The sequence below is a fragment of the Macaca mulatta genome, chromosome 6 (assembly GCF_049350105.2).
Source record: "Macaca mulatta isolate MMU2019108-1 chromosome 6, T2T-MMU8v2.0, whole genome shotgun sequence".
Lineage (NCBI taxonomy): Eukaryota > Metazoa > Chordata > Mammalia > Primates > Cercopithecidae > Macaca > Macaca mulatta.
The window spans coordinates 160,023,036-160,043,688 of NC_133411.1; the positions used below are offsets into that span (position 1 = coordinate 160,023,036).

At 49.2% G+C, this 20,653-nt stretch overlaps 1 protein-coding gene across 2 annotated transcripts in view; it reads right to left on the reverse strand.

The window, feature by feature from the left end:
* Positions 1 to 20,653, reverse strand: part of ANXA6 (annexin A6) — a 59,352-nt gene that overhangs the window by 18,120 nt on the left and 20,579 nt on the right. For both annotated transcript variants that reach the window (XM_028849844.2, XM_015141252.2), the window contains exons 6-18: positions 19,353 to 19,443; positions 18,344 to 18,423; positions 16,523 to 16,579; positions 15,202 to 15,295; positions 14,580 to 14,675; positions 13,349 to 13,407; positions 11,533 to 11,655; positions 10,293 to 10,351; positions 8,537 to 8,615; positions 6,432 to 6,513; positions 5,069 to 5,163; positions 4,299 to 4,412; positions 1,460 to 1,550 (exon numbers count right to left, since the gene is read on the reverse strand). In XM_028849844.2, the coding sequence (XP_028705677.2) occupies positions 1,460 to 1,550; positions 4,299 to 4,412; positions 5,069 to 5,163; positions 6,432 to 6,513; positions 8,537 to 8,615; positions 10,293 to 10,351; positions 11,533 to 11,655; positions 13,349 to 13,407; positions 14,580 to 14,675; positions 15,202 to 15,295; positions 16,523 to 16,579; positions 18,344 to 18,423; positions 19,353 to 19,443 (1,120 nt within the window). The remainder of the gene's footprint in view (positions 1 to 1,459; positions 1,551 to 4,298; positions 4,413 to 5,068; positions 5,164 to 6,431; positions 6,514 to 8,536; positions 8,616 to 10,292; positions 10,352 to 11,532; positions 11,656 to 13,348; positions 13,408 to 14,579; positions 14,676 to 15,201; positions 15,296 to 16,522; positions 16,580 to 18,343; positions 18,424 to 19,352; positions 19,444 to 20,653) is intronic.

A 20,653-nucleotide genomic window follows, 5' to 3' on the forward strand; every position in this document is an offset into this window, starting at 1 on the left:
TCACCTCCCTGTTGTCATTCTCTCTTCCATCTTCCCTCCTGCATGGCAGTTGCTAAACCCAAAAGCAGAGCTCTGACTATGTCACTCATGTACTCAAAAATTCTACCATTTTAAAGCTGCTTATAAGATAAAAAATTTAAACTTTTTTTTTTTTTTTTTTTTTTTTGAGACGGAGTCTCGCTCTGCCGCCCAGGCTGGAGTGCAGTGGCCGGATCTCAGCTCACTGCAAGCTCCGCCTCCCGGGTTCACACCATTCTCCTGCCTCAGCCTCCCGAGTAGTTGGGACTACAGGCGCCCGCCACCGCGCCCGGCTAGTTTTTTGTATTTTTTAGTAGAGACGGGGTTTCACCGTGTTAGCCAGGATGGTCTCGATCTCCTGAGCTCGTGATCCGCCCGTCTCGGCCTCCCAAAGTGCTGGGATTACAGGCTTGAGCCACCGCGCCCGGCCTTAAACTTTTTTTTTTGAGACAGGGTCTCACTCTGTCACCCAGGCTGGAGTGTGGTTGGTATGATCAAGGCTCACTACAGCCTCGACCTCCTTGGGCTCAGGTGATCCTCCCACCTCAGTCTCCTGAGTAGCTGGGACTATAGGCATGTGCCGCCACACTTAGCTAACTTTTTTTTTTTTTGAGGCCGAGTCTCGTTCTGTCACCCAGGTTGGAGTGCAGTGGCGTGATCTTGGCTCACTGCAACCTCTGCTTCCCAAGTTCAAGTGATCCTCCTGCCTCAGCCTCCTGAGTAGCTGGGGCTACAGGCGCATGCCACCACGCCTGGCTAATTTTTGCATTTTTAGTAGAGATTGGGTCTCACCATGTTAGCCAAGTTGGTCTCGAACTCCTGACCTCAAGTGATACACCCACCCTGGCCTCCCAAAGTGCTGGGATTAATGGAGTGAGCCACTGCACCCAGCCAATTTTTATATTTTTTGTAGAGATGGGGTTTTGCCATGTTGCCCAGGCTGGTCTCGAACTCCTGGGCTCAAGCTATCCACCTGCCTCAGACTCCCAAAGTGCTGGGATTACAGGTGTAAGCCACTGCACCTAGCCAATTTAAACATTTTTGACCGGTACTCAAGATTCTTCAGAATGAAAATATGGGGCCACTTGCTTAAAAATTAAGAATTTCTGGACAGTGAGAGCATAGCATGCAACCAAGTGTGGGGCCCTTCTGGCTGTGGGGCCATGTAGAACTGCATGGACTACACACCCCTAAAGTTGCCCTCCCTCTCTGGAACGTTCTCTCCTCCCACTTCCAGCCAAGCCTTCTTATACCTCCAGGCCTTTGTCCTTCCAGGACACCTGTCTTTCCCTAGACACAGGAATGGGCACACCCAAGGGGCTTATCAAATCCTCAAGGACTGAAGGAAAGGAGACAGGCCAGAGTCCTGGGCAGAGCTGGGGTTGGAAGCTGGGGGGCCTGGCTCTTCTCCCAGCATCTGGGCCAGGCCTCCCAAACTCACCCTCCTTATAGGCCTCATTGATGGCCCGAATTTCGGCATTGGTCCGAGTGGCCAGGATTTCAATAAGAGCCTTTTCATCTGTGCCGGCTCCCTGGAATGTCAAGACAAAGATGATCTCAGCCATAGTTCTGACCACCTGTGCAGAGGTCCATGGGGCCCGGATGGCTAAAGCTCAGGCCAGGCCTTCCTGGATTTTCTCCTCACCTCCAGACATGGCCCCCAGGCCCGAGACCGTGGCACAACCAAGGCTGACTGTGCCAGCCTCTCAAGATTCCCAGAACCTCCCAAGGGAACTGCTTTGCCTTCCAGCCCCCCAAAAAGAAAAGGTATATAGCCGTGTGTGTATAACACCACATACACACATGAACATCTGAATGGAAATATCCACATGTTAGTATCTGAAGAGAACAGAAGGACACGCACATGCTCACGGTGTTAACTAGTGGTGTGCTCTCTGCTTGAGTGAAGGATCACAGACGATTGCTATTTTCTTCTTTTTTACTCTATATTTCTTCAAGTCTTCACAGTGGACATGTATTATTTTGTTAGAAGAAAAAAAGTTTTGTGCTTAAGATAAAATGCTACATTATTTTTTCTTTTGAGACAGAGTCTTGCTCTGTTGCCCAGGCTGGAGTGCAGTGGCATGATTACTGCAGCCTCAACCTCCCAGACTCAGGTGATCCTCCTACTTCAGCCTCCCAAGTAGCTGGGGCCACAGAAGCATGCCACCATGCTTGGCTCATTTTTATATTTTTTGCAGAGACAGGGCTTCACCATATTGCCCAGGCTGGTCTGGAACTTCTGGACTCAAGCCCAAAGTTTTAAGAATACAGGCGTGAGCCACCATGGCTGGCTTACATGTTTATTCTTGTATTTGAGGAGTGATTTGTGAATTGAGACACTACACGCCCTGGACTACGGCAGGCTGGGGACCTGTTATACAAATATCTGCATACAGGGAAGTGGGAAAAACTATCAGGGAGAGAAGGCAGGCAAGATTGATTGATTGATTGAGTCAATGACTAATTCACTCATTCAAATACCTGTTAAGGCACCTATTATGTGTTAGCCACTGTGCAAGGTGCTGGGGCTACAGCTACCAAAAAGGAAAAAAAAAAAGTCCAGGCATGGTGGCTAACGCCTGTAATCCCAGCGCTTTGGGAAGCTGAGGCGGGTAGATCACCTGAAGTCAGGAGTTCAAGACCATCCTGGCAAACATGGTGAAACCCCTTCTCTACTAGAAAGACAAAAAAATTAGCTGGGCATGGTGGCAGGCGCCTGTAATCACAACTACTCAGGAGGCTGAGGGCAGGAGAATCACTTGAACCTGGGAGGCAGAGGTTGCAGTGAGCCGAGATCACACCATTACACTCCAGCCTGGGTGAAAGAGCGAGACTCCATCTCAAAAAAAAAAAAAAAAAAAAAAAAAAAAAGGGCAAGAGGCAAGACATGTTCTCTGTCCTCAAAGAGGTTACTAATGGTCCTGCCTTCTCAGATCCTAGGAGACTCATCCTGATTGAGATCTTCAATCATTTCTTTGTTAGAAGCAGGTGTGTAGTGAGGCAATCAAGAAAGTCCTGAGACTAGGGTCTAGCCCTGGTCTCCCCCTAACTCACTGACTCTCTGAGCCTCTGTTTCCCACTTGGAAACTTTGAAAATGGAAAGGATTGAGTTGGGTTAGCTCATTGATCTCTTCTATTTCTGAACCCCATGTCTTTAGATCATTTGCTTTTTGGCTTAGGTATTTTAAAAAACAATCACCTTAATCTGCTCAGCCTAGGCAACGTTTTTATAAAGTCCTCTAGCTCCCCATTGCTGCCTTCCTCTTAATGCTCAAGGGGCCAAAAGCACTACTGGTTTTATGTGGTTGTCAAGACAGGCTCTAGAGTCAGACAGACTGGTCTGAACCTCAGCTTTGCTACTTCATAGCTCTATGACCGTGACCAAGCAACCTAACCTCCAAGTCTCAGTTTCCTCATCTGTAAAATGGGGACAAAATAAGAGCCTCGCCTTGTGGCTCGAGGAGGCAACTAATTGAACTAATGTACTGAGCCTGGGATACTTACCATATGCTCCTTATAAACAGTATCCACTAGTACAGCTGGTACCTTGGGAAGCAAAGCAGTTCTAGCAACTTCTGGGCCAGGACATAATGCTTTCTTGTTTAATGTAGGGTCAGGTCTTCAGAGTTAACAATGCCCTTCATACCTGTGACTTTGATTGACCTGTCCTAGTTTGAAGGGCAGAGGTGACCATTTCCATTTCCCAGATGAAGGCACAGAGGATTGGGAAATGTAAGGAATGGCCCAGTCACACAATGAATGAGTGGCAGGGCTGGGCTGGAGTACAGACTCCAACTGCTGCTGCTTTCCTTTGAGACCCACCCCACTTCCTCCAGCGGCTCCACGAGACTCTTCTGACACCAGTGGGCGTGTGACTCAAGTTGAATCAACTTGGAGTAAATGCCAAGACTGTTGTTGGAACTCCTAGGAAGAAGGAACTCTTTCTGCTGGAGCTGCTAGCTGGCAGGACGGACATAAGCCACCCTGCCACCATGGGGAGAAAGGCTGCCTGAGAGTGAAGCCGTAAGAGAGGACAGCAGATCCGAGACAGGGGTGAGCCAAGGGTCCACAGAACATCATTTGAGTCTCTGGACTCAGATCTAGTCCTGTAGTTTTCAGTTATAGGAGCCAACATCTCCTTCTGTGTTTATGCCAGTTTGAACTGAGTGTGGGAGGAGTTCTACCAAGAAGTTATGGCTAATCCACCTGGGCTTCTGAGGACCACCTGTATCCCCACCGGCACCCGCAGACACTAGACCCTCCGGTGCCAACTGTACCTCCATGGCCTTCTTCAACTGCTTGGCATCGTAATGGGCCGGTGGCATCATGAGCCCCAGAATCAGCCTTGCCAGGTCTCCAGAGATCTCAGACTTCAGGTCACTCATTAAGTCCTGCGAAGGGCAGAGCCCCAGTCATGCCAACATCAACACTTGCCCACACATGACCCAGGATGGGGGAGATGGAGAGAGAAAACAGGGGTTCCACATGAGGGATCGTGGAGGCTTGTGTCTGTCTTTGCTGATGTTGCACTTATTATTTAGATGAAGCCAAAGAGGGTAGGGAAAAAACAACCAGGAGGAAGACCCACTCTCCTTGACACAGGAGACAGGAACAGGAAGGGAGCAGTGCTGAAGGACACTGTTTCCATCCTGGGGGAAACGCACCCACCTAAGCCAGATGCCACCAATGTGCAATAATCACTGACACTCAGTTGAGGCCTTGAAGCCAGCTCTCTCTGTGCAGAGGAACTGCAAGACGCCCAAAGCACATTGAAAACAACTCATAGCCCTGATCTTGGCCCCATGCTGCACCTCTGAGACCACTGAGCGTCTCACACACGTGTTGCCCATCACAAGGAACTGGGGGAATGGAAAGATACGTCTGCCCAAACCCAGTGCTGGAGACACTCTGAGATCACGTGACCACACAGGGTCCCACTGCCATGAAGACCCTGGTGCCCAACTGTGCAGAACTGATGGGGACAGGCTGAGCTCAGTGAGGCAAGGTGCATGCATGTCGCACCCAGAGCCCAGGAGGAGGTCCTTACCCGGCCAAAGTGAGACTTGAAGGTCTGCCGGATCTGCTGCCGCTGGGCATTGCTGCGGTGTGTGATGATATCGATGATTGTATCTTCGTCAGTCCCTGAGTCACCAAAGCCACATGCCTCAGAAGAAGGCCCGTGGCTCTCGGCTTTCCCCATACACTGCCCGCTGATGGTCCCTCGTCAATCTTTGTCAGGGTAGAAGCCTGGCTAGGCGGCCATGTGCTTCTGAGTCCCTGCAGTCTGCTTGCCTATGGCTCAGGTCACTGATTTCTGCTGGGCTCCTCCCTCCCTTTCTTGTTGACACGCTAAGGAACAAGGACAGCTGGGAGGTAGAGAGTACTGGGTTGGGAGTCAGGGCCTCTGAGTTCTAGGTCTGGCTCTGGCAATGGCTACCCACCCTGGGCAAGTCCCCTTCCCTTGATGGGACTTGGTTTCCACATCTGTAACCTGAAGAGGCTGGAGTCGTTACCAACGGATCCTTCCAACCCTGACAGTCCAAGTCCTGTTAGCGACTCTATGTCCTTTCTCTTCAACTCTCTGGGAGCTGGACCCTGAGTCCCTCTAACCACAGCAGGTTGACTCTGGAAGGCATTAGGATACCACTTCCTGCTTCTCAGATTAATGCCATCAACCGCAGACCCAGCATGGGGGTCCTTCACGGCATTTTTACTTCTATCATCCTACAGTCCCAGGCGAGCTTGGCAGATATCATCATTCCCATGAGACACGTGGAAAGGAAGCCCAGGAGGTGATGGACTTAACCTAAAGCCTCCTGGGAGTTGCTGTCAGACAGACAGGGCAGAAAAGGCAAAGAAAGCCAAACCCTACATGGCCAGTCCCAGGCTCGACTTTCTGAGCACAGGCCCAGCTGATCTGAACCTGTGGGTGCAGTACTCCTCCCACTGGTGCCAAATGTAGGTCTGAAAGACCTGCCCAGCAGGGCACACTCCCACCATAGAACTGGGGCTCTGGGGTTCCAGGGTCCACAGTCCTATTTTACACGTGGGGAAATTCAGACCCAGAGTGGCTGAGAGGCTCACCCAGAGTCACATGGTGAGTCGGCAGCAGAGCCGGGGCACCGCACCAATTCTATGACCTGGTACTTTCTTCAGTGCCAGAATACTGCTCCCAGGAGGCTGGGGGACACCTTGGTCCCTGGGAAGGGCTTCTGTCAAGTTCCTTATGAACCCTCTCCTGCCCCTCCTCCTTATACTCCAGAAGCCAGGAGGGTGGAAACTTGAGATCAAGTCTTCCTCATCCTGCAGACTCTAATTTGAAACCTCACTCTGTCCTCTGCCAGCCCATGGCCGAACCCACCAAACCTGCTGACCCAAGACCAACCCTGCTCCCTTCCCATCCCCCGTACCGAGTCCCTTCATGGCTTTCCGCAGCGCTTTGGCATCTGCATCAGGGTTGAAGTCATTGGCTGGGCGCACAGTTCCCTTCAGCTGTGAGAAGCAGAAAGAGACTCAGCAGGTGTCTGAAGGCCCCCCTGGGGGCCAGGCTGAGAGGCAGCATGCAAGGGTGGGAAGCTCTCCTCACGAGCCCAAACCAAGCGGCGTGGGTGGGGAAAGAGGCAGAGGTGAAGCCACAGCAGACAGACCCTGCACAAGAGCTGAGAGACAGAGAGAGAGAGAGAGAAAGAGACAGAAAGATAGAGAGAGGGAGAGAGGGACTCAGGGCTGGGAGCAGGGCAAGTCCTGGTCAAGGGAAATTGGCTAGGCTCCTGCCTGCCACAGGATCTGCCTTGGTTCTAGTGCCCCTTGGCTACTTATTCCACCGGAGCCTCCCCAATTCTTCTGAATCCTACCCTGCCCCCGAGACCCCCTCTGCCCCTTAAAGAGTCATTCCCCCTGAAAAGGCAGCAGAAATGTTCTGAAATACCAGAACAGAGTTTCCCAAATTTCAGTCACTCCTGAAGGACTTTCACTTTTCCAAATCAGCACACACACTATGCCATCTCTTAATGGTTTTATGTAATTCAACTTCTTTTCTGACTTAAATACATCCATTTTTGAAGTGCATTTAAAATTACTCCCAAAGGGCAAGGAATTGTATCCGTTTTATCCTGTTATATATCCCAGGTGCCTACAACAGTGTCTGACATATAATAGGCACACTTAAAAAATAATTGTTAAGTGAATTAATGAGGCTTGGCACAATGGCCCATGCCTGTAATCTCAGCACTTTGGGAGGCCAAGGCAGGAGAATTGCTTGAGCCCATGACTTCAAGACCAGCCTGGGCAACACGGTGAAACCCTGTCTCTACAAAAATTAGCCAGGTGTGGTGGTGTCCACCTGAGGTCCCAGCTACTTGGGAGGCTAAGGTGGAACGATCACCTGAGCCTGGGGAAGCTGCAGTGAGCCATGATCGTGCCCCTGTACTCCAGCCTGGGTAACAGAGTGAGACTGTATCTCAAAAAAAAAAAAAAAAAAAAAGGATGAAATTACTTTCATATTACTACCATGAATTAGGAAGTTGATACCATGTATCATAAACTGAAATTTACCACAAAAATCAATGTAATAAAAACAAAAGAGGTGAAATACCATGAAATTGAACATGATGCCTCTGCTTGCTAGGAGCTCCGAAACTTAAAGCGAGCTCTCTCAGCTTTCTCTTTGTGAAATGGGAAAATCAGCACGTGTTGCAGAGATGGTGGCACCAAACCAAGACTTCCTCTTTGACATAATCAGAAACGCTGATGAAATTGAAAAGGAGTGCCTTTCTCATTCACTATGTGGAGTTCTGCGTTATTCAACCCTGCCAAACTAAATTCACTTCTCACATCACCTATGATCATCTGCAAAGATCTCTTGACTTATTTGGGGAACGCTGTCCTAGAACATCAGAGCCCAAGAGCCCTAAGAGATCACCGAGATTGCCATGTTAACCCCTCACTTTAAAGATGGAGACATAGAGGCCCAGAGGGAGGGGGCATCTTCCAAAGGTCGCATAGTGAGTAAGTAACAGAGAGCTCCAAGGTCCTGTACATTTTTGTGTGGGCCAAGCGTTGCAGTCTCTGGAATGGTTTGCCTAAAGTACTTTAGTGAAACCTCCCATTCCTGTCCTTTGTGGACCCCCAGTCTGAGGATGCTCAGGAGGACAACCTGAAATCCTCCAGTGCACCCAGGGACGCCCATCTGTTCTCAGCTTTCGTGTCTCTGAGGCCAACTCTTTGGACCCTGGGCAGGACAGGCCCCTCCATGGAACCAGCCAGGTCTCCATTCCAGCAAGCCTCGTTAGTAAGTGGGCCAGAACCCTTTCCAGCGTGTCAGAAGCTAATGCAGAAACCAGGTGCACCCCTCCACCGATTCATCCCTCCAAGGGAGAAAAGGAAGCTTCAGATGTGAGAATTAACGTGTCGGGTTGGCCGCCAGGGGGCAGCTGGGTGCCAACCAGAGCAGCAGGAAGGCGCAAGCAGAAAAGCTGTGGTCAAGAGGTCAAGCAGGAGGAGGGGAAGGTCTGACCTCTACTCGGGCCACTGCACTAAGTTCCCACATCTGATAGGCCACCTGCGCTGCCTCCGGGAAGAACTGGCCAGCAGCACTGGAATGGAGGGTTTAGGGAGAGGACAGGAAGGAATGTCATCACGGGCAACGCTCCACACAACACACACACACACACACACACACACACCCCAACACATACACACACGTGCACGCACCACACACACGTTAAGCTTTCTTTCTCTCCAGCCTATGCCTCCTCCATTCACCAGGGTCCTCCCTCTATTTCTGAGAACCTTCCATCTCTCGACACCCCCTGCAATGCTGCCTCTTTTTTTGAGATGGAGTTTCGCTCTTGTCACCCAGGCTGGAGTGCAGTGGCGCGATCTCAGCTCACTGAGACCTCTGCCCCCCAGGTTCAAGCGATTCTCCTGCCTCAGCCTCCTGAGTAGCTGGGATTACAGGCCACACGCCTGGCTAATTCTTGTATTTTTAGTAGAGACGGGGTTTCACCATGTTGGCGAGGCTGGTCTTGAACTCCTGACCTCAGGTGATCCTCCCGCCTCAGCCTCTCAAAGTGTTGGTATTACAGGCGTGTGCCACTGCGCCCGACCAATGCTGGCTTTTAAGGGCAGCCTTTCTTGCTGCAGGGTCCAAGCAGGATAGGATTTTTCCAATCTTTCAGCCTCCCCTTTCTTCCTTAGAATTTGAGTGTCTTCTATCCAACTCTCCCATCTCAAACAGGCCAATGAGCAGCTATGGCCATGCAAGCCCTACATCTCCTCCTGCAAAGTGCCTGGATGTATCAACTCAGTAATATCTGCTGAACTGCATCAATCTCTATGGTCCTTACCAAAGGTTCACGGGAAATTCTTGCATCCCTTCCGTAATTGGATCTTTTTAAGTCCCAGAGAAAGGAAATCAGAGTGCCTCCTGTTCCCTTTCCAGCACACAAATTTGGTCAAGTAATGCCCCAATTTAATACTCTGGGAAGAGGCCCCCAGGTCCTCCCACTTCTCTGCCTTATTTCTCTCCCTAGTACTCCATAAATGCGTGACCTGGGACATATGAAAGAATCAGGCTGCTCCTTCTCACTCCTAGGCTTTTCTATAGGTGATGTCCTCCACCCAAACACTGTCCCCAGACCCTCTCTTCACCTGGCTCTTCCCCTTCCTCCTTGGGTGTCACCGTGTATCTCCAAAGAGCCTCCCCTTGGTCTGGGCTAGGGCATCTCTGTGTGCTTTTATATACGCTTTCTACATGGCACCGCCAGTTCTCCCCAGCACAGGACTGCTCCCTTCTGGAAACTGGTCTGTATCCCCTTCTGGGCTATGGCCTTCATCAGGGGCTTCCTCACAGGGTCTGCACCCAGAAGGCACTTAACACACATATGCTGCATAAATGAATATGCAGAGCAGGAATGTTTCCTTTTCCCATTTAACAGGTGATGAAACCGAAAAACGGCTATGAAATAGCAGGGCTTGGACGCTCATTATCTGGTTCCTGGTCCACAACCCCAGACTGACTTTCCAGGTTCACAAGAGCAGACATCTCCATATACAGGAGACCACGCTCACGTTCAGACCACCACACGCTCAGACACACAGATCCACAAGCACAAAAGGTACCAGCAAAGGCTGCCTTTCACTTTTGCGACGCTCCTGGCTCAAGGGAATCCCCAGCTCATCCAATTCACCCATCAGGATGCGAGCCAGGAGAGTCCCTGCCTGCCACCCCAAGGCCATGCCCTCCAGCCGGGGGCCAAGAAGCCACTTACTCATCATCTCCCCCACACAGCTTCAGTAGAGACTTCTTGTACTCGCCAGAGGTGTCATTCTGGAGAGAGAGAAAGAAAGGTTACCTCTCACCCAGCCCTAGGCTCCTCTCAGGCAAGGACGTGAAGGTTCTGCACAGCCTAAAAGAGGGGAAGGCTGAATGAACACTTATTCATAGCAGCCCTGGCCCTCCTGTGCTGGTTAATATTGAATAACCGGTTCTTAGCGGGAGGTTGGGGGAAGCCCTAATTTATAGCATTTGCCAATTTCTGTGGTGTAAATACTTCTAGCAATGGACAATTTCAAGTTACCAATATGACTTCACTACCAATATGCGGAGTTGAGAGGAGACGCTAGCTGCCCTTTCAAGCCAGTGCCCCAGCACAGCAGTGCCACCAGACAGTCCCCAGCCCAGCCCTTCCACGTGAAATATGCATGGGAATGGGGTTCCATGAGCAAAAACATTGGGAAATGCAAAAAATTAAACAAATATGTATATTACACAGATGCACATATCCATAGAGATGCATATTCCATATCCCTCTTGGGGCTTCATAATGGACTTCAAAATATGAAAGGCTATGAGAAGCTCGCTCTGAGGTAAAGAAACTGGCTTATTTATCTTTGCTTATTCTGGTTTATTACGAACTTATTTTCCCATAGAACATTTTGCACATAACACCTAAAAAAATTACCCTTTGGAAACATACTTTGGAGAACACAACTTGGATCTCTTTCTCTGTCACCCCATAAAGCTTTATTTCAGTCATCCAAAAAAAAAGGGAAAACTTCCCTAACTTTACATATGTCTCCTGATAAAGCCTCAGGGGCCGGATGTCCCAGGGTCATCACCAATCACCCGGCTCAGGCCAAAGGTTCCCCATTAACCCTTCCCCATTAACCCTCATTTGTGTTCTTCAGCGTTTCCCAGCCTTCCTCCAGGAGACTGTGAACTCTCACTGCCCTTGGGGCAGAGTCCTCGCCCTTAATTCAGCTTGTGTGTCCTTCATGACCCAGCCCCTGCCTCCGTCTGTAGCCTTAGCACTCACAAACACCCCTAACAGTTGCTTTTCTGTTGAATATCCTTAAATTGCCTGAATGACCCACAAGACAGGGGCTCCTGGAATGTCCAAGAGACTCCCACTTCCTGGGACATTTCCTTTTCCTGGGAATAGTCCCTAAGCCCTCCGTCTTGGCGAAAAGCTCTATGCTCCCTTCTCTGCCCCCATGAGCTCTGCTGACCTTGATCATGCTGTAGAGGGACTTTTCATACTTGGTCCGGAAGATCTCCCGAATGTCGAGCATGTCCAGCTCACTACGGGAGACCATGATGCGGATGAGGGTGTTGTCCCGAGTCCCCAGGCCCTGCAAGACAAGTGGGTTTGGGGAACATGGACTTGAGAGGAGGCTAGAGTGCCGATAGCTCCCAGCTTAGTTGAAAATCCTACTTTCATAATAAAAAGTTAAAAATTAGAGCAAAAGAAGCAGACATTGCCACTCCCATTGAAGCTCTATCTATGCTCCTCTTACTGTTGTTGTTGTTGTTTTTTTTTTCTGAGATAGGGTCTCTGTTGCCCAGGCTGGAGTGCAGTGGTATGATCTCAGCTCACTACAGCCTCTGCCTTCCAGGCTCAAGCAATTCTCCTGCCTCAGCTTCCCGAGCAGCTGGGAGTACAGGTACCTGCCACTACGCCCAGGTAATTTTTGTACTTTTAGTAAAGATGGGGTCTTGCCATGTTGGCCAGGCTGGTCTTGAACTCCTGGCCTCAAGGGCTGCCTTAGCCTCCCAAAATGCTACGATTACACACGTGAGCCACCGTGCCCAGCCCTCTCACTGTTATAAACCTCTTCTTCTCTCTTCATGCATAATTTTCACACTTGATTTTCCTTATAATTTTACCATAGCTTTGTAACTCTAAGCAATACACTTAGATTTACACATTTTGGAACTTTGCAAATATACCGCTGTGCATTTATTTTTTTTGCCATGCTATTCTTGATGGTCACTCACCGGGTTGTTTCTAGCTTTTTCCTAATATAGGCAATACTGTTATAAGTATTCTTTTTTTTTTTTTTTTGAAGAGACAGGGCCTCACTCTGTTTTCCAGGCTGGAGTACAGTGGTGCGATCACATAGCACACTGCGTCCACTGAAGCCTCAAACCTAGGGGCCCTGTGCTCCAGAAATCCTTCTGCCTCAGCCTCTCGAGTAGTTAGGACTACAGGTATGTGCCACAGCCCCTGGCTAGTTCTAGTTTTCATTTTTGTAGAGACAAAGGTCTTACTATGTTGCCCAGGCTGCTCTTGAACTTTGGGCCTCAAGGGATCCTCCGACTTTGGTCTCCCAGAGTGCTGAGATTACAGGTGTGAGCCACTGCATGCACGCAGCCTGTGATGGGCATTCTTATGAATTCATGCATATAGGCAAACATCTCTCTAGGGCTGAGCTGCCCCACCTCATTATGGCACACTGGTGGGCAGAGAATGGCTGACAGTCTACTTTGCACTTTTGGAATGGCCAACCAGGGCCAGGAAAGCCCAAGCTTCTGGGTCTCGGGCCTCTGGCCTCTGGCAGCAAATGACTATATTCATTTCCTCCAGTGCATCACAAAAATACCAGTTTCTCTGTGTGTCATATGTGTAAAAGCCTGGGAAGCTTTCTCAGAAACACACCCAGAGTGGAACTGTCATGGGGTGAACATGATGAGTCTTAGCAGGCAAGGCCAAAGTGGTCTTGCCTACATACGCTGTATATGAACATTCTGGTTAATACTTTTTCAAAGTCGGAACCGCCAACCCATTTGGCTGGAGGGATCAGGTGCAGGCTGCCACCCTAAGTCCATCTGTTGACTCATGACATCAGCCAGGTATGCAGATGGAAGGACATGTGACCAGCAGCATTCCTGGCCCTAGAGCTCGCCTGGGATGCAGCACCTTCACCAGGGTCAGCCCTGTGGCCATCCCTGAAGGGCTCTCTTTGGCCACTGGATCCCAAGGACTTGTCAAAGAGGCCAATAGTCCTCTCCCCAAACCTCATTCACATGAGCCCTGCCACGCACCTTCATAGCCTTGAAGAGCCTTTCAGCAAAATATTCCGGGGTGCTCCGGATACATTTCACTGTGAAGAGGGAGGAAGAGGTAGAGTTATTCCGGCTTCCTCTGAAGGGGGATGGGATGGCCTGACTCCCTCTTTGTTTCTGTTCCTTGAGGACCACCTAGCTCAATACAGGAAGAACCGTGGTTCCTGATAGCTCACAGTCCCAGAGCACCCCAGACCACTCCACTTTCACCGCAAACCCAGGGAATAAACAGGAAATAATCTTGTTGAAATAATCCTGTTGAAGTCCATCACAAAGACAGACCTCCTTTATCTTTCTAGTCCTTTTGGTTTTCACAGGGAATTGAGCTGGGGTGGGGGAAGGGTCTGGGGTGAAGGAGGAAAAGGCATTTGTTTAGACCTGCTACACCAGAAAGGTACTGGCAGCTGAGTCATTGTGAATCCCACTGAATCACTGTGAGTCCCACTGGCTGACTACTTCAAACATGGAAGGCAGGGGATGGCTCTGGGAGGGACAATAAAGGAGCTGCAGGTTTCCCCCAAGAAATACAAACACACAACATATTCCTGACTCAGACATGCTAACTGCTGGAATGCTGGAATTGCAAGGGCTTCTGGGGAGGCAATTAAGGCAGTCCATCCTTCCTGCCCACCCCCCACCCCACTTAACAGACGAGGAAACTGAGCCCAGTAAGCAGAAGTGACTTGCTCCAAGCCAATTTGGGAGAAGCCCTGGTTTGAATCTTGGCTCCACCACTGACTAGCCAGCTCACATTCTCAGTACCCTCAACTCATTACAAAACTACCCCTCAGCAAATGATGAGCCTTGGTGAGACTCAGTTTCCTCATCTGTGAAATAGAGATCATGGCAGTGGCCACTCCTGGGTCTTTTTTAAAGATTACACACTCAGCACAGTGCCTGGCACGCAGCAGACGCTCCACAAGTCAACTATTATGATCATCATTATCCTCAGCCCAAGTTCAGAGCTCTTTGTCACCTGCCATGGTGGAGAAGGGAGCTGGAGGAAGTCAGTACCTGAGGCTCAAACCCCTTTTCCTTGCCCAGCCTCAGCCACGCTGCCCTAGAGAAACTTTTAGAATTCACGGCCCACCTGGTTTTCTCCTTCCCAATTCTATACCATGTAATTCCCCTTTCCATTCTCAGCTCCTTGTTCCTAGGCCAGTGTTCCAGAATCCCCTAAAACCCGCAGGAATCCAATGTCAGGACATACCTACGGCCAGCATCAGCTTCTCAAAGTCCCCAGACAGCTCCCCTCGGATGCTGGCTTCGATCGGCTTCCCTGTGGTCTTCAGATACTCATCGAACACTGCGTCAGACAGAGAGACAGGGAGGTTTGAGAATGCCTCTGTAACCCTGAGAAGAAATGAGGACTTCAAGAGCAGGGGGGCGCAGCGGCCAGGACCTGACTGTCCACCATGAAGCTAGGGCTGGTGCTCTGATGGAGGCACCTGGGAGATCACGCACATCACCAGCGTCGTGCAGATGAGCTTCACAGCTGGTGAGGGACTGCACCTCATCCCCTAACACGGAGGCAGGACTGGCACTGGAGATGGAAGGCCAAGCATCCTGTTAATGACTTTGCTGAGGGACTGTACAAACCACTGTCTAATATTAGGTTGGTGCAAAAGTAATTGCGGTTTTTGCCATTTTTTTTTTAAAAGTAATGGTAAAAACCACAATTACTTTCGCAACAACCTAATAAACTCAGGAGTAGAGTTTGAATTGGGACTGAAGTAGCTGTCATGTTCCATCAGTGGTAAAGAAACGAGATAAAGAAAGGAATTCTTGGCATAAACCCAAGGGAGCAGCTTTAGGTCTTCTCTGGAGCTTACCCAACCGAAGATGCTGCTTGCTGCGATTTCCCAAGATGTAAATGAACTGGGCTTCATCTGTTCCCCATTTCAGTTCCCCTGCCTCGTATAGGTCCTAAAGGGGAAGAGGTGGCACTTGACTGAAAGAGGAAACCTCAGGAGACAGGACACGCTGACCAGGCCACTCAGAACTGCTGCCTGATCCCTGAACACACCAGTAATTGGTAGCCTGAGGACCTCTGCGTATAAAACAGTCATGCATCTTTTAATGATAGGGATACACTCTGAGAACTGCCATTGTTAGGCGACTTTGCCATTGTGTGAGGATCGTAGAGCACGTACACACACCTAGATGGCATAGTCTACTACACACCCAGAATTCATGGTATAGCCTATCGCTCCTAGTCAGCACACTTGTTTGGCATGTTACCTTACCGAATACCATAGGCAACTGCAATACAATGGCAAGAATTTGTGTACCTAGACACACATAATCATAGAAAAGGCACAGTAAAAACATGGGATTATAATCTTATAGGACTAGCATCATATATGTGGTCCATAATCTATTGGGACTAGCATCATATATGTGGTCCATCATTAACCAAAACGTCATTACGTGGTATATGACTATACCTATATGCCTTTCTTCCTTTCTTTCTGGAGAAACTCCTACTCAACCTTCAAGGCCCAGATTAAGTATTCCATTTTTTCTCAAAGTACTTCCCGATGCTCCCAGGCAGAGTTCTGTTTCCCTCCTTTCCTCCCTCTCCTAGGCTCCCATAGCTTTCTGCTTCTTTATCACTTTGATCTACCGTATATGATAATGACTTCTTCACATGTCTATCTCCACACTATTGTATGAGCTCCTTAACAACAGGGACTCTGTCATAGCATTCTCTGTATCTGCCCCTGTAGTGCTGCTGGCATGTACTGGGTACTCAAAATGCCTGCAATGTACAATATATTGATAGAGAAGGTGTTAGTGTGATTAATGCATACCTGTCTCTCCCGGTACCACTTGATTTTGTTCGTTAGTGATTTCCCAACGCTTGGCAGAGTGCCTAGCACATACTACGTATTTAACTTCAATAATATTAAATAACTGAATGAATAAAGAAAGCTCCAAAGTACATCTCACCAATATTACATACGGAATATACCTTTGAAAGATAACATATCTTTTCTTCAACAAAGCACCAGTATACATGATAGCTGTGGCTGGGTTATTTCTGGTATTTGATGCAAAGGACTTCACCTCCAGCCCTTCCCAGGGCCCCAACCTCTCCCCTCCCGAGGCTCTTCTGCTGTGCCTCAGGGACTTTCAACGGTGCTTGTTTACCTGGACATCCTGTTGTACCAGATCCTCGCTCACTACATCATCCTCCTCCCTGGTTCCCTGGGCAGAGAGACAAAGAATGTGTGTTTCAAACACTGCAAAGCCAAGCCAGGAGGGAGGCCTGAATGCCAGTGGTGGAGACAGGGAAAGCAGGGAAACCTGGTGGCCCAGGTGTGTCCAGAAGCAGTGACTGCTATTGCATGAAGACCACAGTATCTATTTTGTGAGGCAATGAAAGGGTCCCTCCCTCTGGCCTTTCCCTTCATCGTCAGGGCTGGGTCCACACAGGAGGGTCCCAAGAACAACCGAGGTTCTTCCAGGTGTCCCCAGCCCAGAGGTAGGCAGAGCCTTGTCCTGAGGACATCTCTGAGGACAGGGCCCCAGGTTCTCGAGGGTCCCTGCCACAGATCCTGGCATGGCCCATGACACTCCTCCAGCAATGATTCCACAGGGGCAAAGGATCTGAACATTTGCATTCTATTAGGAGCTCTTATGCCTAACTTAAAGAATTCACCAATAAGGATTTGGGCCCAAGATCTGAGCTCACAAGCTACAAAGTCACCAAATCCTAACGGTGCTTCTGTCGTTCTGCCCAAGCCCTTTGCCCCACCTGATAAGAAGGCTTACAAATAGAGGAGGATGCACAAAGGAAACAGGGGAGAGCAGTACTCAACTCGTTCTTACATGGGCAGAGGTCTGCAGGTGGCCTGGAGAGGTCTACAGCCACCCCTTCTTCGCCCTGGATTGTGCATTCTAGGATCTCAAATCCCCTGGGTTCTCTTTGGGACTGAGCAGAAGACAGGGCTGGCAAGCTTACAACGTGTGCCACGCTGCTGCTTACTGTCAGACCTTGAGGACACAAAATGCTTGACTCCAAGATACAGGGATACAACGCTCCTCTCCAGAAGAAGCAACTTTGAAAATGGGGCACAGGTCACACTATCTCACTCCTGAGGTTTCTCCTGATCATTCCCCAACTGGTTAATATGGTATTGTTACGGCAATGAGAGGAACAGAGTTGGGAGGAGCTGGTATAAAATGGGAAATGGGGGAGAGAGGAAACATAGTGGTGGCTTAATTTATACACAAAGTTTCATAACCATCTGGTCCTTGGAGCTGAGCTTGAGACATCTCAATGCCTGTTCCCACCGTGCCTGTGGTCACAGAGATACCTAGAGGGCCAGGTAGACAACATTTGTGGTGAAGCGGGCAGGAGGCATATGATCTCCAGCCCACTGCAGTCATGCAGAATGCAGGTCTGCTGCTACCCCAACTTTCAATATATCAAAATGATACAGAAATTTGGTTTTTAAGCAAAATCTCACAATTTCCAAATGTTAGCAACTAACTCAAACTTGTTTTGCTTTGCTTCTTAAAACACATTGCATGGGGAAAAAAAATCCAACTTGGCAGGTTGAATTCAGCCACAGACGCCAATTTGTAGCCTCCTAATAGTCTCTTTGTGATATACTTTGGGCGGGCTGTGAGGAGACAATAAAGCTCAGACGTGGGAGACTCCACACAGCAGCCCCAGGAATGCTGGGGTCCAGAAATGCGACATGTGCAGCTGCAGAAGCCACGGCAGGAAGGAGGCCCAGAGAGGAGCGGGAGGAGTGAGTGTGGAGAGAGGAAGAAAGTCACAGCAGAAGACGCTCCTGGGCAAGAGAGGACTGTGTGCCAGAGGGAAAGCGCGTTAGCCAAATACACCTGCCTGCACAAACCAGGGGAAGCTGACCAGACCCCTGGACATTCAGATCTACAGCCAGGTGAGCCAGACAGAAGCCATCCCAAACTCCAGAGGAAAAAAACAGGCTGTGAACCAACCTGGAGCAGGACCACAAGCATCTTCTGGAAGTGGCCAGAGGTGTCGCCGATGATGTCAGCCTCCAGGTCCCGCTCGTAGGCTGCAGAAAGGAATGCAAGCTCTAGTCTCATCCCCAGAGACCTCAGGGATCCAGGATAAAGGCCCCTGATGCCCCCAAAATGATCAGATATTTTTAAAAAATTCCCAAACCCAGTCTACGCGACCATCATGGCAAGACCCAGGGTGTATTTTCACAGCTCTTCGTACTGACCATGGTGTGATGAAATGGAATCTGTCCACTCTCTCTACCCCACCTGTACCATGATGGCCCACCTGGACAGTGGCTATAGTTTTCTGATGGTTCTCTCCTCCCCTATTCTCAATGCCTTTACAATTCATGGCAACAAGGGTGGCTGTCTTAAAACCCATAACTGATCATGATACTCCTCAACTTCTCATTAGACTCAGAATAAAACACCATCTGTCTCCTGGCCTGCAGGCCCTGTGTGATCCTGCCCTGTCTTCTACCCGTCTAGCCTCGTACCAGCTACCAGGCTCATTTCTATTTCAGGGCCTTGGCACTTGCCATGCCCTTTGTTGGAAAGATCTTCTCTCTATTCTGTATATAATTGGTTCCTCATTTCCTCCCAAGACCTCACTGGTAAAAGTTTGATTCTTGTTACCTTGTTTCCTTCGTAACACTTAGCTAAAATACATCATCATTGTGTTTATCTGTTTATCTGTTTACCTGTTTATTATCTGTCTCCTCCATTATCTCATTATCTCATTGGTCTAAGAGAGAGGGACCCCTTTGGTTTTATCCACCAGGGGTGGATTCCACCATATCCTGAGAATCTAGCACATCACCCAGCACAAAGCAAGTACTTATTGGATAGATGAATGGGTGGACAAATGGATCAGAAGAAAGGAGGAGAGAAGGTAGATGGCTAGAATCTTAGTGTCTCCACCCTTGCAATCATCTTCATTTCATATCTGAAGATCCTAAGTGGCCCCTCCTGCCCATCTCACCATCTTTGTATGCTGCCACCAGCTGGTGCATCTGCTCATTGGTCCGGGAAGCCAAGATCTCAATGAGGCACTTTTCATCAGTGCCAATGCCCTGGGAGAAGAAAAGGAGCGCATGAGTTAAGGGCAGGGATGGGAGGCCACTGGACACAGGCTGAGATCAGGTCATAGCCAGGGCTATGACACCCCAGCACTCAGGAGGCTCCTCTCAAGCTCTTAGGCACCGATTGGGAACTGCTGCCCTGAGACTCCTAAGACACGGTTATATGATTTGGATGAGTATCCTCACCAAATCTCATGTCGAAATGTAGACCTGAATGTTGGAAGTGGGGCCTGGTGGGAGGTGATTGGACCATGGGGGCACTTTCTCATGAAGAGTTAGCACCATCCCCTTGGTGCTGTTCTCACGATCATAAGTTCTTGTGAGATCTGGTTGTTTAAAAGTATGTAGCACTTCCCCACCTCCCCACTTGCTCCTGCTCCCACCGTGTGAGATGCCTGCTCCCTCTTTGCCTTCTACCAAGATTGGAAGCTTCTTGAGGCTTCCCCAGAAGCAGAAGCCACGATGCTTCCTGTTCAGCCTGCAGAACCATGAGCCAATTCAACCTCTTTTCTTTATAAATTACCCAATCTCAGGTGTTTCTTTATAGCAACAAGAATGGACTTATGAGTAAGAATGGACTATGAGAATGGACTAAAACACATAGGTTCTAGTTCTGCCTCTTCCAGCTTTGTGAATTCTCTTCAGAAACTATCTTTTTGGGCCTCAGTTTTCTCATCTGTAAAATGTAGATGATACTAGTTGCTCTGCCAAACTCACAGGGAGGAGGAGAAGATAATAATCTCACATTGCTAAGTTCATCAGTTTATAAAATGAACTCATGCTTAATAGCTCATAGAAGACAAAGATCATAGCACTTTATAGACTGTAAAGTGCTAGATACACCTGAAGGGCTTTGTCTCTCTTCTTTCTAGGGGGCAATTCTCTACCTCTACTTCAACCAGGCTGAGCTACTCCTCGTACCCTAAACACAGGACCACAACTTCTCCTGCCATTTTTACCCCCTGCAATGACCTTGACACTCCTATCCACCAAATCCTCTCTGGGATTTGGGGCTTAACTTGATCCTATTATCCTTTAAGATGCCCTCTTAAACAACCCTTGGCCCAGGGTCGTGTTGATTACCTTTAGTGTGCCCTTGGCCTCAGGAGTGTTAGACACAATTTGTCTTCATGTCCCTATAACCTGCATCCTTGGACTACAAGCTCCTGGTAAGGGGGTCTGCGCCATGGGCCCCTTTCAT